We start from the raw sequence: 18,886 nt of genomic DNA on the forward strand, positions 1-18,886 counted from the left end.
GACTTTTTCCTATTATCATTTATTGAATAAATACAGTTCTGTTCGAAGTTAATATGGCTTTATAGTCTATCAGGATCTACAAAAGACAAGAATTAAAACTAAATTGTATGGCACAATAAAGACAAATGTGCTTTATGTCACAAAATTATCTCAACCATTCAACACTAATTTACAAGAAAGTATTGATTTGATTGTCTGCAACAAAAAATGTTTAAAATCTAATTTAAAAAGTGTCAGACTGCTTGTAGAACTTTCAGAAATATTTTTTTTTCTATATAAACATGTAAATTTCAATAGTGCTATTGACAATTTCCAAAGTACTAGAGGCATCTAAATTGCTAAACTGGGTTCAATAAATTTAGTTTAACTAAAAGGGCACTGATTCCAAAATGGTAGTAGAATAAATTATTTGTCTCAACTTTACCTTTAAGTGTCAGTGCCTGTAAGAATCAAGCAGTAGGTGAAACATGGTATAAAAAAACACCATTTTTTTTAAAGTTTAATTTGACTATTTGCTACATCAGAATTAAAGATAAAAGACAAGATTTTCCATATCATTTTGGTAAACCGCGTTATTATTTCATTGAAATGCACTGAAAATATACATTTTAAGGGAAGATAACTCTGTCAAAAACCTCATTTTTCTGACAATCTATAGGAAATTTTCTGAGCAAATCCAGTGATACAGAGATCAAAATAATAGTCTTTACAAATAGTGAAAGCATCCTTGAGTGAAACTATATTGTCAGAATGGTGGGTTTTGACGTGCTTGTTTCTGATTTTCCCACTTTGCCTGAATCTTACAAATACACCCACTCAATTACTGGTGTTATACATCGTAGTATTTGATCAACAATTTTAATTGATAAGGAGCAAAACTCTTCTTAAGTTTTTCTACAACTTGTTTAATCAAAGAATAAAATGATTAGAGCTTGATAGGACAGCAGCAGTGGAACCCTGAATAGTTGGGGAAAGTATAGATGTGAATTTTGATAGCAATCTATAATTGACAAAGGATCAAAGTGGTCCCTTTGGTCCCTTATTTCCAAATTATTCCACTGACAACCCTCAAAATTAATAACAGCTTTCCTTTAGTGTTGTGGCTCTTTATGATACAATTTGAAAGAGATCTATCCATATATAATAAGTTATCATATGGATATGGGCATCAAGAAAAAAGCTTGCTTCTGGACTATTTCGGCCCTTAATTTCTAATCAGTTCAAGTCAAAACCCCTAAAACTGATCCCAGCATACTTTTAGTAGTATGGCACCTTGTCAAAGAGATCAATACACTAATAGTGAAGTCATTAACTGGACATCAGAAATATGCTTAATTTTAATCCTTTTTTGGCTCCTTATTCCTAAATAGTTCAAGCCACAACCAATCCACCCCAAATCAATCAAATCCATTCTTTGATGGCACTGCACCTTGCGCTACAATTTCAAAGAGATTCATCCACTTATGGTCAACTTATTATCCTGGACAAACTAAAAATGCTCATTTCTGGTTCATTTTTAGCCCCAATTCCTAAACAGCTGAAGTCACAACCCCCAAAATCAATTCCAGCCTTCATTTTGTGGATTAGCACCTTGTGGTATACTTGCATAAAGATCTTTACACTTATATTCAAGTCATTGTCAGGACAACAAGTGTCTATGGATGATGACACAGACCACAGAATGATACCATAATACAACAATAATTTTGTTTGGTCATATAAATTGTAGGTCCCTCACATCCTGAGCAAATTTTCTGATTTCATTATCATCTGTAAAAGGTTTTAAACAAAAATAAAGTAGCAATTTTTTTCATTGGACAAGAAGTTATCAATTAGTATGCACAATTTTTTACAGTGTAATTTTTCTATCGACCCTTTTGAAATGACAGTGACTGGCCTGACATAATATTGCCTGCTTATGACCTCTAGACATTTGAAATACTTTTAATTCAAAATCATGCAAAAAGACAGGAGTCATTTATAAATTTCCTTGAAAAAAAATAAAAATTGCAAACAAGATCCATACTTCACATTAGTCAAATCCAAACTGATTATTTATCATATCATATTTGTCAAAATGAATGGTCCCTTCAACCAATTACAAAAAATAGTATTTATTGATCATTCTTAAATTTTGACAGCACATAGGAAAGAAGTATTGACATCAGTGAACACCAATAATGCCCTCGCTTTCAACATGGACAGCAAACCAATCACTACCACCATCCCCTTGGCGGTCATAATTTTTTAAAATGCACACTGTATAAGTAACTGTTTAAAATATTTTGCTTGGTGTTTCTATTAGCCTATGGTCCAAGAGAGCAAATGTGAGAAAATATTTCATATCAGATATGATGTTCAGCACATTTGTATTTTCATTGGACTTGACATGGTCACATGACATCATTATTCTCCAGCAATATTTTTATCACTCATTACCACAAGTCAATATTATTACACTGATCAATCCTTAAAACTTGGAATTCCTCCCTGACAATATTTTAGTTTTAATGCTTTAAATGAACTGAATAAAAAACAATTAACAGTGTGAACAAATGTGAAACTGTAAACAATTAACTGGATAATAAACTCTTGCAAGCATCCAACAACAACTATCTTCATGTATATCATACATCAAATCCACTGAATGATATGGAATGAGTGTTTTTAATGTTTGCTTGTATTCAAGTATACAAACCTAAATGTATATTGCCTTAACTAGCATCACAATGCTTTAGAAGTTTTAGTTCCCAAACTTACTCTTCTGACCTATGACTTCTCTTTTCAAAGACTTTCCTCTTGTATTTCCTCTTGTTTCTGTAAATGAAGTATAAATTGTAAATCTGAATTCATTATTTAATATCAACTTGTTAACACAACTATAAATGTTTCTATAATTAATTGCTCCACTGAAACACATGATAAGCCTCGTATGGATTTTTTTTATAGTCTTCATGGGGTTTGGACATCTCGGCCTGTTGAAATTTCAGATGGGGACCACTTCGCCCATAATGAGAATGTTCAAATTGATACAATTTTTAAGAATTAAAAAAAAAATTTAGAAGTGTATTTGTGAAGTTTTATATTGAGTTTATACTTCTTTGCATTTTATTCCAGCTATCATGCATTCTTAGCATTAGCTGGTTCAAAATTCACAGTGAACGTCCGTGACATCCTGAGATTCCCATTTCATCACTTAAACAAATGGCCAAGTTATTGTAAAAATGTTTTCAGTTACTATTTATACAATAAATTCACCAATTATTGAATTCAAACAAATTCCAGAAAATTTTATTCACAGGCCAAGTAGTCAGGACTACAGGGCAGATTGATCACAATCCAAGATGTCAGCAGGCCAAGATGTCCAGTACTCAGCCCAGTATACACATGAAAAGAAGGGAAAACAATAAATATGGTAAAGAGCACATCAATCTACCAGGACAAACATTTTACAAAGAAATTATACCTAAATGTATTTGTACAGCTTTAGGAGGAGTAAAACAAAGAAGTATCTTCCATCTATAACATCAGTTAAAACAGGGGAAACAACTCAAATATCTCAAAATTTAATAGCTCTTTTTACTAAATGAAATTCATTAAATTGATTTACTTAAGACAAGAAAAAAGAATCTATATTATAAAACTTCACTGCCATAGACTAAATTTTTGAAATATATACTTGTATGTAATTAGCCAAATATCTTCATATGTTTTTAAACATGTTTTTAAGGTCTTGATTTAGAAAGGCTGAAGCAGATAGATTTTCAACATTCTTACATAGACTATGCAAGTGTAACCTCAGTTTCTGACCTCAGTGTTTGAGACTTTGACCTTTGATCTACAGATTTTGGTATTTTAATGTGACATAATTATCATGCTTGTGAAAAAAAACACACCCAATTTTAAAAAGACTGATGAGTTTAGCACCCTGCAAATTAATGTTTATGTGAAGTTTCAGTCTTTACTGGTTATAAACACATTTTAAAAGTGCACACATACTAGTTTCAGATGGAAAAAAGGATGGACAACAGGCAATGTCCAACTTAAAATAGCAGAGATTCTGATAATTTCACTTACTTGGCCTGTAGTCTAGGCTCTATTATACTTCTTTTCTGCAAACTCTTAAACCTGTCTTCAAACAAGTGACCTTCTGGCTAAAAAAAAGGATTCAAAAGTGAAATGTTGTTGCTGGTTACTGGTTACTATCGTCTATCTGTAGTATAATAACTAATAGTGTTCAGCTTGACATGACCACAGAAGATTAACCCCAAACAATTTGGGGCAAGTTATGGACACAACATTCAATCTTTACTAGGGATGGAAGCAGTTAATCGGTTAACCCTCAGAAGTACCAAATATCAAATACCAAACAAGAGGCTCTCGAAGAGCCTGAATCGCTCACCTTGTATATCATGCCCTATTAACTAAGTAAGTAAAGGTATCATGCTTTGTTACCATGTCTGACATAAAAATTACTGATGAATGCTGCAAGTTCAACTGAGTACCTAAGGCATTGTGAAATGTTGGAAATGCCTTCGAAGTGTTTTAAAATGTCTAAAAAATTTGGGCAGGAGTACCCCATGTCCTGTTATCCCACCAAATGTGAAGGGACATTAGCCCACAATAAATTTGCTGGAAAAGAACATAAAATGAAGTTAAATCATGGCTATACAACATTTTCATCATCACTTCAACTCACAAGACCATGTTTACTATATAAAAAATTAATATTATTGAAATTAAAGCAAGTGTACAAAATAACAGGAAAATGGCAGCCATTTTGAAAATGGTCACCCAGAACAAATTTTGTCATCACCATTCAACTCAAAATACCAGGTCTCCTGGAGAAACCAAAAATCATTGGAATCCTTGCAACTGGTAAAAATGGCTGTAAATTGGCAGCCATTCTGAAAATGGGTGCCTAACAAAAATTTCAATACTGCCAGTCAATTCAGAATATCATGTTAACCTTATGAGTAGCTTTCATCTTTCATTCTTCAATAGTTAAGGAAAAATAGAAAAAAAAAGCATTTTGATTCCTATGTTCTATTTTTATTAATAACGACCATGTTTCTCAACTGATGAAAAGTTTTAATAATCTGTTTGTGCAGGTAGCCTTAGGAACCATTATATTAACTTGAATTCAATTTTGTTGCATGGTTTCAGATAAAAAGATATTAAAAGATGTGCATAAGAAAAAAAAAAAAAAAATCTGTTTCAGAGGTCATAATTCCTACATTGGGTGACAAATCATTTAGAAAATTTATATATTGGTCTGTCTTCTGATGGTGAACAATTAATCCCTTTGTTAGAATTTTGTTAAATTCAACTGTTTTTGAGTTATTTGCAAAAAACAGGATACACTTAAAAACTATTATGCCAGCTTCAATTAAATTTTGTTGCATGGTTTAAAAGAAAAAGATTTTCAAACTTGTACATGTGAAAAACAACAAAGGAATTGTTTCAGGGGCCATTACTCCTACATTGGGTGACAAATAATTTTGGAAAATTTTGCACAGATATGTCTTTGATGGTGAACAATTTAACCCTATGTTTTAATTTTGCTAAATTCAAGTGTTTTGAATTATTTGCGAAAAACTATTTTTACCCTATGTTCTATTTTTAGTAACAATTTGTGAGAATACCCTATAAACTACTATGCGAACTTCAATTAAATTTTTTGTTGCATGGTTTCACAGGAGAAGATTTCCAAAGTTGTACATGTGAAAAACAACAAAAAAATCTGTTTCAGGGCCATTACTCCTACATTAGGTGATGAATCATTTTAAAAATTTCAGCATATGTTCGTCTTCTGATGGTGAACAATAAAACCATTGTACATTTTTTTTCTAAATGGAACTCTTTTTGAGTTATTTGCAAAAAACTGTATTTTGACCTCTATGTTCTATTTTTAGTAACAGTGTCCATGTTTTTAAAATTTCAAGAATTTTAAACAATCAGTTTGTGCAGGATACCCTTAGAAACATTCATGCCAAGTTTCATTCTAATTGGTCATGCAGTTTTAGAGGAGCAACACAGTCATCAATGAACAAATCTGTGAACTTACTGTATAAGAAAAAGCATGCAGTGCATGAAAAATCCCCACTCTAATTGTGGAATGAAACTTTTTGCAAAATAATCCATTATATCAGTCTTTGTCTGTCAGTATTTGAGAATTCCAGCAACCTCAGTCCCGCCAGAACACTTATTTCCGTGTTACGAAATTAAGAAACTGGCTGTCATAATCTATATTCGATCCAATAATTTTCTTGAACAAAAACTATATTTCAGATACTAAAACTGATGACTTAGACTCTGACATGCAGACACTTGCAATCACATTTTCATTTCATTTGTTCATGCATTATCTTATGCTTCATTTGTCAGACATATATATTAAGTTTAATCAACTAATATGCATATTTTACATATCAATCAAAATGGAAATTCCTAGTTGAAATTGCCTTGTTAACAAAATCTACCAGTCAACCGGTTAACCGATTAGTAATTAAAGATGATTTGACAAACCTAATCTTTACCCAAAAGTGTACTGTGAAAGTACTTTAATTCATGGATACCAATTTTCGTGGATTAGGGACGAAACACAAATTCGAGGATTCTTAAATTTGTGGATTTGAGGTTTGCAGTATACACATCAATGGGAATTACCTTTTGTTTGGGAACCAAATTTCATGGTTTAAACAACCCACGAAAACCATGAAAATTGGTACCCCATGAACAATGGTACTCTCACAGTACTTGTTTACAAATTGTCACTTTAAAATGGCCACTTACCTTCAACAACCTCAAGGAACCTTCTAATTCATCTGTTAGCTTAATTTCTATATTTGGTTCTTCAAATCTATCAAAAGATATAATTCAAATTTCTAAAATTTTTCATTTTCAATTCATTCAAGCTGCACAACGTGAAATACAAGGGTACTTACCAATGTGTGGTTCATTCCAAGTGAACCACAAATTTATTTTTCTTTAATAGTTTGTAACAAGAGGTTTGTCTCTGAAGGTAGTATAAGTAAAATTAGTGAAAGTTGGTTTGTACTGCTTAATGATTAAAAAAAAAAAAAAAAAAAAAAAAAAAAAAAAAAGAAACTGGTACAAATGTTTGATAAGGATATAGATGTACAATACAATTTATTAATTTACATAATTTCCAACAACTGTTAAAAAAGTACTCACTTCATTTTACCTATCTTTCTTGTTTTGCGCTTATTTTCTGTCTCTCTTTTTAACCTCTCTTTTGCTTTCTTTTCAGCTTCGTGTTCACTTTTCTTTATCTCTGCTTTTATAGATTTTAATCTAAAAGATATCATAGTAATACAGGTGTCCAACCAATTATAAAGCTAAATAAAAACGGAAAAGGTAAACAAACTTACTTTTGTTAGTATTTTTTAAAGCTTTGTTTTCTGGGTTTTTATGCTCTACAAACAGACTGTTCCAGAATGTACCAACATGTCACTGATGCCCTAAAATGCACACTGCCAAGTCAGAACCGCAAATTGATGCATATTTTTATAGTTCATTGATTGATTGATTGTAGCCTTATGTCTTAAGGCAGATTCTTTCCAGGACAATAACATCTGATCAACTGAACAGACCCTGGTTTATAATTGCCCATCACACTGAGCCAGATATTTAATGTGCTAGTTCATACAATGAAATACATGATGATACATGTTCTAACTACCACCCTCTTTTTATTGATCAATTTGAGGTATGAATTTCTTTTAATTAACCTGAATATAGCATTATCCCTTTGTTTCTTTTCTTTATCTTTCTTTGTCAACTTTTTCTACAAGAAAAAAGAATAAATATCGTATCAGACAAAACTGGTAAAGATGACAAAAAATTAATAATAAACAATACTATAAAGTGATAATGGTCAATGTACCAAATAGCTTGTTTAGCAACAAATCAATACAGAACAAAAATTCATATCATTTTCTTGGTCTAAAATATAGCAATATAACCAATTTTACTTCCATAATCCACACTTCAACTTTGAAATATTTTGGATAAGTAAATTTACCATTTGCTTCAGCTTCTTTTCTTTATTTCTCTGTACTTTAGTCTTTTTGTTTTCTCTCAGTACCGGTGGATTAACAGAGATTCTGTCAATGTCCCCAACATCAGCTTCATCAACTTGGTTATCATCAACTAATCCTGCAGACATTTCTTTCAACCAGGATTCCTAGGTAATAAACAAGACACATCTTTTGAAAATATGTATATACACACTAATCAAGTTAAAGAATTATGTTGTAGGTTACATGTTCATGTATGTAATGTCCTGTTGATAGCATATACTGCTGAAAAAATGGCTACGTTCAACATGCTAAAAATGTATGGAAAGAATTACCGAATTTTTCTGTAATAGGAGGTACGGTACCATTCACAATAATAAGTGACAAAAATGGCTAAGTCTTTAATACTTTTTGAGTTTCAGATTACACAAAGTGAGAACAAAATTTACCCATTAATGTGATTGTCACGCTGACAAACGGAAAGAGGAACTGAATGGAGCGGCTACTAGATCTGCTATCACCATTAGTGTCACAGGTAGAAATATATTGAATTTGATTGAAGAAAGATTACAATGATTTCCTACCTTGCTGCATTTGTGACAGTTCAATATACACTAGAAAGCAAGATATTTTCTACTTTTTAAAATGGTACAATGAACCACTTGTTTGTTAAACTGAAGGCTCATAGGGACCTGAATTGGTCGGTTTGTTAAAATTCAGTTAACTTTAAAAATCACTGGCATCTGTAGTTTCAAGCAATCAAAACCTAAAACTACCTTTTAAGATAAATGAACCTTATTGAACAACCTTACAATACCTTGTGTGCCAACATTAGCACTCTTTAGAAAAGACAATTCTTTATACCAGAAAAGAGCACACCTTTAACAGGAAATGTGAAATGCAATCTGACCAAGGAAAGATTTACTACCCTCCCTATATTACAAAAAGAAAATAATCTCTCTTCTGGGGAATTCATATCATCTCTTCTGTAGATAGCATTTATCAGCTTATACATTCTAACTAGATAGAGGCTCCCAGGATCCTGAATCACTGTATTTGTGGTTTTGAATTTATAAAGATCAACCAACCAGTGTTCAAGTTATCACATGAAAACAAATGTCTACAAAGGATGACAACGACACACCATTCATTATAATCACTTATTTTTTTGTGGTTGTATAAAAACTGAAAAAGGTCATTTTTTGCCTTTCAAGGACTATAACTCTAAAAAGAGTTTGTCCTACAATTTCAACAAATAGATTTTTGTAGGCTTAATAGTATAGATTATTTCATCAATTGAAAGCTTTTTTTCCTGTCTATTACGATTTTCAAGATATAGGCAAACAAGAGGCTCCCAGGAGCCTGAATCATTCACCTGGTTAATTTTTTGCATTTCAAGAGAAATAACTATAACAAGGAATTGTTCAACAATTTTGACTCAAAGAAGAATTTGGTAGGATTTATCATAAGGATCATTTCATCAATTAAAAGTTTTTTTCTATCTTCATAGTATTTTTTTATATAAATCCTTTTCGTTAGTGGCAGCCATATTTTTGACAGGTCTGGTAGTTTAAGAGGAGATCATTTTTGAAATAAATAACATAAAATAGAGCAAAAAAACATTGAAAAGGGGCATTAACTTCAACATGGATTAACAGATTAGAACGAAAATTTTATAACACATAGATTTCATCATGCTAAACAATATTACTGTGACAGAATATGGCTAAACCTCATGGTTTTGGAGATATATGCGAAAAACTTCTAACTGACCCCTATCTTTTTGTTTTAGTAATGGTAGCCATTTTTCTGACATAAAAAAATTCCCAAATCAGTTCTAAGCAGGATACTTTAAGGAACAGTCATACTATGTTTGGCTCTAATTGGTCAAGTAGTGTCAGAGGAGAAGAGTTTTGAAAAATTGTTAGACAATGACAACTGATGACAATGATGGCAATAGTTCATTGACAAGGAGATCATCTTACACCTTCCACCAATGGAAATTTTTGGAGAGCTCTGTAAGCAAAAGAAAGCAGGCTACCTTCACTATTCTATATCATTCATTGTGTTTGAGATATACATTGAAATATTTCAGGACTTTTTAGCGCCAACAAAGTGGACATTTTAATGCTGACTTGCACAACTTTTTAGGGCCAGATATTCATAGAACTTTTATCTAAAATCTGTAAATATACATATCTTTTATCATTTATATTTAATCATATAAAATATGTAATATGTTTAAAATGATATAAAGCACAAAAGTGTGGATGTCTATTTACATCTAAAATCTGGTAACTTATAGATTTCAAATCAACATGGGCTTGATACTTAAATCATGTATAATGAACTAATGTAACGTAACTTTGATAAAGGTCTGTCATAAACTGTTCCTGGTCTTGTCTCGATTGAGAAAAAGGGAAATAAAAAAAGTTTTCCATATGAATGTAGCTAGTGGGTTAGATCTTAATTATTTTGTCTATGATATAATAAATAAGCGGATGACTTTTGTTCACCATACATGTATAAATATGGGTGGATCATAAAGCTTGGGGTACAAGATCAATGTTGGGTAGAGGTATAAAGATAAATTCATACAGGTAAAAGGTGATAAAAAATCCTTATGTCATAGTGCTAAAATGTCCACATGAAAATTTTGAAATGCGCTGTAATGTCTACTGCCCTAAATAAGGGGCTTTACCCAATGTTCTATAAATAGACATGGTCACATTGGTGGTTATGTTTTTATAGTGGATCATAAATCCAAGTGCAGATTTTGTGCCAATATTCATTAAAATATGTCAAGTAGTTTCAGAGATGTTAGAAGAAAATGACAACAGATGCCAAGAGGTGGAAAAATATATATATATATATGAAATAGCACATGCCCAGTTATAAATAATAATATAATTTGCTTGCCTTAAATGTTCGCATAAAAGAATTGAAATAATAGCAAGTATCAATAAGATATACAGATAGTTGATCTTGTATAACACATTTAATTAGTAGTGCTTTTAATGAATTATATCCCTTTATTATTGTTCTCTACTTAGTAAAAAATATCTTAAAACAGCAGGATAGTAGTATTAACTGTATTCTGAAGATAATTCAGTATAACAAATCAAACTGAGAAACAAATCCACAGTTATTTTAAAATGTGTATTTTTTCAAAGGCTTTCCCTCTACAATAAAAACATTTCACAAAGAATATCTTCTAATCACAGACCATTCTAAGTAAAAAATATTTTTGATGGAAAAGTGCCAAAATCAGAAAACTTCATAAATATGAAATGTAATGTTAAAAACAAACACAAAAATACATAAGAATAGGGAATCGATTTATATCATGTGACACACAATTTTTAATATTTTATGGAATGGTACTTTAAAATAAGATAAACTTATAGTTAAGGTAGATCATATCTATTACACAGATCATTCATTTCTGTCATCTTGTAAAATTATATAGACATATATATAATCAATTAACTACAATGCTTAAAATGATGTAAAAATAATACGTTAAAATTTATTTCAAAAGAATTTTCGACACAAAGATTTGTATGGTAAAATGACAAACATTTATTGTATCAAGCCTTTCTGAAGGTGAGATAATTGGTGGAAAAAATTCTTACCAAGGAGAGATAATTGGTGGGAAAATGTTCTATAGAAATGTAATGATAATATTAGTTAATAAATATTACAAGAAAAAGAATTCAGTGTCACCCAATCTTCTTTATGAAATAAGACAAAGAAGTAACTTAAGTGTTCTTCAAATAAATTTATTAAAAAAATTCTATACGCCACGTTTTTGAAAAAGAATAGTTTTTTTCACAAATAGTTTGTGAAAAAGGAAAACTTCCCTACAGAATTTTATACAATATAACATGTTGTAAAATATTGCCTTTATTAAGGGTCAATTATCTCAAAATCAACACCTATATTATTTACATTACACACTTAAATATGTTCATTCAAGGTCATCTTTGAGAAGAACTAGGAAAATCTATATACTAGAAATATTAGATACTATCTACCTTAAACAATTGACCATGCTTATACCAACTGAAGTTTCAACTTTGTTTTCTTATGTTGCTATTATTGCAATGAGGACAGGCTTTGTTTATGTTGACCTGTTCAGTAGCCTATTCTAAATATGCAAAAAGGAAAAGTTTACCTGTAATTTTTACAATTAATATTAACAAACGATTGCAGATGCATTTGGAATAAAATATTTTTAAAAAATTATTTAAAAGAATTTTTTAGTCCATTTTATCCAGAAATACTGTCGATACACAGTTTAATGTTGGATGCATTACATGAGGAGATTTATAGAACAGACTATAGATCAAGTGTCAACAACCTCATTGTTATCATAACAACAGCAGAGCTTCAAACTTAAGTTTCCAAAGTTTATTTGAACATGGTCCTTTGTTTTAACTATAAAATTCCAACATATACAAGACAAGTCAAATAAAACAATATTTATAACAATATGTCAACTCTCACCTGTAACTCAGCAGCATCCAAACCCTTAAACTTTGCTTCCAAGGCATTAAATGTTTTTCTTTCTATTCTTGCCTTTTTCAATTCAACATTATGTGCTTTTGCTAACAGCTCCTATTCAATAAAAATGAAATAGAACATGTGAAAAATTTCAAATTTATCAAACTGAAACTTAAATTAAAATATAATTAGTGTTATAATGGCAAGAAATACTACATTAAAAGAATCAATCTTTAAATAGTTAAGAGAGTCTAAAAATCATGATATTTGGAATGCCTAACAATCAACTTGGAATTTTATTTTTTTAGCTATTAATTTTATTTTCTTTAATAAAATTTGTTTAAAGTAACTCCTTCACTTACATAATGGTTTCTACTTTTACACAACCACTGTTACAAACATATTCAAAACACTCTTGATTGAACATGTTATTCTCTCTTTCTTCTACTTTTCAATGACATAAAAATCATGGATTTGTTTTTTTTTTTTGAGAATCTGCCAAAATTTGTTTATCTGTATTCCTGGATAAAAGCATGCCAATCAAGACTGTAATTCTACAGTCATTCCTTTGCCATCCCCAACAAATTGCAGCATCAAATGCTTACCTTCTAAACATAATTATGGATACAAAACTAAAAGGAACAAAATACTACCAAGCATAGGACTGTCACAGGGACATACTGGATGTTTTGATATTATTTGTAGTGTATTAACAAAATGCAGAATAAGGTAAAAGTTTACATTACCAATAAATCCAAGTTATATGGTCATAATTAACACAACTGTACTGTTATGGTAATGCTACAATTACATCATGTTAAGATTTGTTTTTACCTGATAATCATCTAAAGCAGGATTATACGATGCTCCAGGATGAGGTATCTCTACATTAGAAACATCTGTTGGCTTAACCATGTGACGTCTCGGTATCTACAATCAAATAGAAACCAGGGTGTTTCTTTATAAAACACATATGAATATATGACCAGAGACCAAATGGTGACTTTAAACATTTTGTACATGGCATAAATATTAACAGGAAGAAATATAGGAGTTGATTGTTCACAGAAAAAAAAAGAACCCAATAATGACAGGAAAATTTCTGTAACATTTAATAAAAAGAAAGGTAAACATATCCACGTCATGAAACAATCCCTCAGCATGAAAATGCTTCTTAATCACCACTGGTATATTGATGCTGCAATGGAAGAGGGAGGTTTTGCGTGCTGTAAAACCTAGATTTAACCTACCATTTCATGAAATGCCTGTACTAAGTCAGGACCATGTGGTACCAGCTGCTCCATTAGTGTAATATCTATTTTGCCTGATTTATTTTTGGACTTGACTTGATTATGAATCAGATTAGCGCTTGATAATATTGTTGTTACCCTTATCAGATACCATAGTCATTCCACTAGTTATTTTGTTCCCTTGGATCTCTTTAACCAGTCTTTAAAGTTCCATTGACAAAGGGGTAATGTTCAGTTTACATAAACTTCGGCCAACCTGAACTTTGTGACCTCAGAACAGATGATCACTTACATAATCACCTAGAACTCTTTGTTAAAATATAGCATTATCAAAGTTTCTACAAGATCTACTTCTGAATTTTAAAACCATTTTTTTTAAATTGTCTCTTCAGCAATAAAAGATCATATATGCTTCACCATCATCATGATATTGAATTTACCTTTGTGATTATCAGTTTACACATAACAAACTTTTGAAAAGGTTTGAGTTATGAAAGGGATAATTAGCACCAATAATTACTTTTAACAATCTTACATTCAATTTCTGTTTTTTCACAGGTATGTGTTCATCTTCTGGTGGGCTTTCTACAAAAAAAATATTACTGATATACTGAGCAGCTTTTAAAGTTTAGTGCACCTATAGTGTATAGTTATGGCACAAACAGACAATGTACACAAGCCTTTAATCATACTTTCCATATCAGGACTTAACTACTTACATAAACTTGAAATCTGAGCAATGCTCACTTAACTGATACCAAGAGTCCCTCATTGGATAGCATGCATCTTATGACACTAATAGATTTGGGTCAGATTCTAATAAATAGGAGGTGCACAATGGGAATATGTTTAAAAAATGACACTGTTACATTTTGTTCAGTGGTGAAAGAGGAGTAACAGATAAGCTATCAGGTGAGTTGATATGGTGAATATTTCAAAGAGACCACAACCCCACCAAAGGAAAAATGTCAGCTCAAGGCAACCCATTAACGACAAGGATACCCTCACACCATTTGGCAGGCTGCAGCTGGCCCAAAAACAACATTATACACAGGTACAGTGAATATTTGCCTCTATATACTCTCAAAACATAAAAGTAAAATGAAAGTGAAAATGAAACAAGACATAGAGAGGCCATAATTAAACATATACATGTACCTAAAAATCAGTTCAAAAAGGTCTGAGTTCCTTGTTCCTTGTCCTCATTGTATGTAAAATCAATCCCAATTCTTCCCATGGCAACTTGAAAGCCACAGTACATCATAAGTCACAAGGACACAACCCATGTCATGTCAAAAAAACTGATTTTAAATATAGTGTGTTAGTTTCTATGTTAAGACCCTATGAGCGATTCAAGGTAATACAAAAAAATGCTATCATCATTGATTTGACAACAATATCATAACTATATTCCTCATGAATTAGCCTACTTAATGGTTTAGTCTACTTGCTGGGTTAATATTGAGCTTTCCATGCTTTATGAAGCATAAGATATATGGTGGGAGATACTGGCATGTATTAATCGTAAACAAGTACATCTGTACTTGAGAATGAGTTCCTCATATCAGTTGAAAAATTTTGTGAATGTTTTTATAAGCCTGTGGTATTGAAACCCTTGATGTAGTTATTTCTCTGCAATATGAAGATTTCTTTTATTAAAATCTGAAACTTTGTTACATATACAAATTGAACAAATTGTGATATGTAAACACCAAATGATGATGACAAGGGAATGTCACCATCTACAAATGGATAGTTCACAATAGGGAATGAAAAATCATCCGTTTTTATCGTAAATTTTAGTATTAAGTTTACCATTAAATGATATGAATATGAAGATCAAGAAACAGGCACTCTTTATTATCAATATAGAATGGTATCCCTGCCCTATGGAAGTCTGAACAGACATCCTTATTATTATATATCCCCACTTTGTGAGCAGGGATATAAAAATACATTGATGTAATAGATCCTTTGACTTTGACTTTCAAAATGAGTATACTAGATTGTTAATAGACAGAGTTAGTACCAAGTTTGATCTAACTCAATTGTAGATTCCTCATATGATGCTAAGATCAATAGCTTGTTGCATTATTAATCAACCTCATCACAACCTTAATTTTTTTCCCACTTATATACATTGTATGAAAAAGTGTCAAATGCACGAAAGGCACAACCTTAATGTTATTCACAATCTACAGATTTTTTTTTGGATTGGAGTAATTCTTTAAATTTAAATCATAGGAGTTATTTTGAACATAAAAAACAGGACAACTTGGAATAGTGCATACATTATCATTGACTAGACTTCTTCATACAAATAAAAAAAAGGCCTCATTGGCATTTACCAGGTAGTCATATCAACTTACCAGAACCCCATAAATCATACTGTACTTGAAAAAGACGATGTTCTGACTTAGTTATCTGTCTTTTCTGTAATTGTGCTTTCTTCCTCTGTTTTTCTGCTATTATCTCTGTTTTTGTTTTCCTTCCACTTCTTATTTTTTCAACTACTTGTTTATGTCTTTTATCTAAAGTCTGTTGTCTAATATTATGGGCTCTAAAAATTCAAAGAATTCATGTTGATGAACTATAACAGCAAAAAAGATTTCAAAACATCAAGATATACCATAGTATACACTGATAAAAAATGTACACAATGATTAAAGTCTTTAAAGTTTATAAAATATACCATAGATGATGATATCAAAAGTAAACCGAATTTCTCTGTTACTTTGGCTTTCATATTTTGACTTTTCATACATTCTTACAATCTCAGAAATTAACCTTTAGTAAAACAAATAAAGAAACAATGTTTCTACAGTAGAGATGATTTACATTCAGAATTCCCAGAATGACTGACAGACTGATTTTGGTTTAAAGTCCTATGGCAAATATTTCATACATTTTAGGACTATAATAATTGACCAATCGAACAGATCCTGCTTTGTACTAGACCAACACACTGAGCCGGATATTCATTATTCTAACTCCGAGCCAACCAGTCGACACTCTGTCCCCTTAAACAATGCATACTTGGCAGAGAAGCAGAATTCTTAAGTCTTTGGTGTGGCCTAGCCAAAGGGTTGAATCCACAACCTCCCATATTCAAGATAAGCATGCTTCCTTGAGACCACTGAGGCATTCATGGAAAAAAAATTATAGTTTAATTTCAGATTCCTAGGATTTCCATGTGGACTAACTTGGAAAAAAAAGGTCAAAAATACATAATCTAAATGTACTCTTATATCCATCATTTTAAAAACTCCAATAATTCAGTTTTTTTATGAAATCATCAGAGTTAAATTTTAACTTAATTGAAGAGTGAAGACACTAATTCAATCACTGAATTAAGAAATAAACAATTTATACTAAGTTATAGAAAATGGTTGTTTTTTTACCTCTATTAGGCTCTGACTCTTACACTAAATCAGACTTTCCTATCATGGTGTAGAGGTGTGTGGTACACATATATAGAGATCAACTCTCTTTTATTTTATTAAAGTTATTGCCTGGAAACCAGAAAATGCTTGTTTTTAGCCTCTCAAGTTTACAAATCTTATTCTGATAATACCAACAATGGCCAGTGTCTCCCTAGGGCCTTATCTCATCAGATTGCCCTGATGCTATATTTTTTACCAGGATGTTATCCGAAAAGAACTTCCTTGTGATGCTAGAATTTTTAGATCCAAGATGATATATAGAAATTCAGGGGTTACCAGGGTACTATCTGTAAATTTCAGGGAGAACATTGATGGCAATATTGCCATAACATATCATATGACTACAGTTTTTGTTTTGGATGAATCAAAATTGCATATGGTTAAAAAAAATGTTTCACTGGCCTTTATAAAATACAAAGCCAAATACTTGGATATTTATTACCAAATAACTGATAGATTTATTTCTGTCATTTCACGATGAAACAATTTGTGAAAGTAAGATGGTAAGTTGGTAAAAAAAAAGTTATGTGCTGTGTTTTAGCTGATAGAGCAAAATCATTTCTTTCTTACCATAAGATTATTGTACATGTTTTAAAGGGTAAATAATATGCACAGTACGCATATTAGAACCATTCCCAACAGTAATTTCTACAAAAGTGTAAATCGTATTATCTACTTTCCAATCCTGTCAGTGTTAAGACTTATAAGAGTAGTCAAGGCTGTTAAAATCTCCGATCACCAACCCTAGTTAAGCAGAGGAGTAAACTAGAAACAAATATTTTAATTCTTGGTCTATAATGACTTCAATACTTACACTCTAGCTGGTTTTATTCTGGGATCAAGACGTAGATTTGAATGACATTTCAAAGTATTCAAATCTTTTTTCTTTCTTTTCCTCCCTACCAAAAAATAGCAGAATTATCTGATAATTGAAAAGCACAAAAGATTTATCATCATTCTAAGCCCTAAAAAATTGCCCTACATGTATATGCCAACTAAGTGAAATTTTGTGTGAATATAAAAAGGTCTTTTTTTCTGGTGTTTGAATGAATCTACAGTTAATAATACATAGTATTGATACTAGTTAATAGTAACTAACTAGTGTGTATGTGATGTGGTATGTGTAACGAAGTAACTAGAAAAAATACTTGCCAGTCTGATGTTCCTCTTCTGGTACTTTATCAACAACAAATAGCTGTTCATCCTTTTTCTCTGCAACTAAGCCTCTGCAAAAAAAAGATATATGTTCAACTACATGTACACCTAATGTACCACAAAATACAGAATATCTTCATAGTGACTGACATTAATCCACTCAAGTTATTTTTTTCATTTTGTAAAACCTTTTTTCCCTAAGAAATCTTAAATGGTAGATTCTCATCCAACCCTCACAAAAAATATTGGGTGGTAGGGAGGATTTTATTTTTTTATTTCTTATCAGATATTTAGTAATTAAAGTAAAGATATGTTCTTAATCCTTAGCTACATCAGTTTCATAGAAGAAACATCACTTAAGTCACCAAGAGATGAAAAATTTGTGTATTACAGTATCTTAATACTATAAATTGACACAAAAAAAATCCTGATTTTGAAATTCCTACCCCAATTTTTTTTATATTTTAGTCATTTTTTATTGGCTGGAGAG

The 18,886-nt window shown here is 31.1% G+C and overlaps 1 protein-coding gene across 2 annotated transcripts in view; it reads right to left on the minus strand.

The window, feature by feature from the left end:
* The window catches only part of LOC148624000 (ribosome biogenesis protein NOP53-like), a 20,812-nt gene continuing 1,926 nt past the window's right edge, over nt 1-18,886 (minus strand). Inside the window, exons 2-14 of one of the 2 annotated variants that reach the window (XM_088566398.1) lie at nt 18,394-18,467; nt 18,056-18,140; nt 16,168-16,358; nt 14,334-14,383; nt 13,383-13,478; nt 12,552-12,662; nt 8,048-8,209; nt 7,755-7,810; nt 7,198-7,317; nt 6,796-6,862; nt 4,078-4,154; nt 2,761-2,817; nt 1-76 (exon numbers count right to left, since the gene is read on the minus strand). In XM_088566398.1, coding sequence (XP_088422524.1) covers nt 70-76; nt 2,761-2,817; nt 4,078-4,154; nt 6,796-6,862; nt 7,198-7,317; nt 7,755-7,810; nt 8,048-8,209; nt 12,552-12,662; nt 13,383-13,478; nt 14,334-14,383; nt 16,168-16,358; nt 18,056-18,140; nt 18,394-18,467 — 1,153 coding nt within the window. In that variant the 3' untranslated portion in view covers nt 1-69. Of the gene's footprint in view, nt 77-2,760; nt 2,818-4,077; nt 4,155-6,795; nt 6,863-7,197; nt 7,318-7,754; nt 7,811-8,047; nt 8,210-12,551; nt 12,663-13,382; nt 13,479-14,333; nt 14,384-16,167; nt 16,359-18,055; nt 18,141-18,389; nt 18,468-18,886 lie in introns of both variants that reach the window. The other variant, XM_088566399.1, reaches the window with a different exon arrangement.

Source organism: Perna viridis, chromosome 2 (assembly GCF_037379345.1).
Source record: "Perna viridis isolate PV_CMFRI_1.1 ecotype Kerala chromosome 2, ASM3737934v1, whole genome shotgun sequence".
Lineage (NCBI taxonomy): Eukaryota > Metazoa > Mollusca > Bivalvia > Mytilida > Mytilidae > Perna > Perna viridis.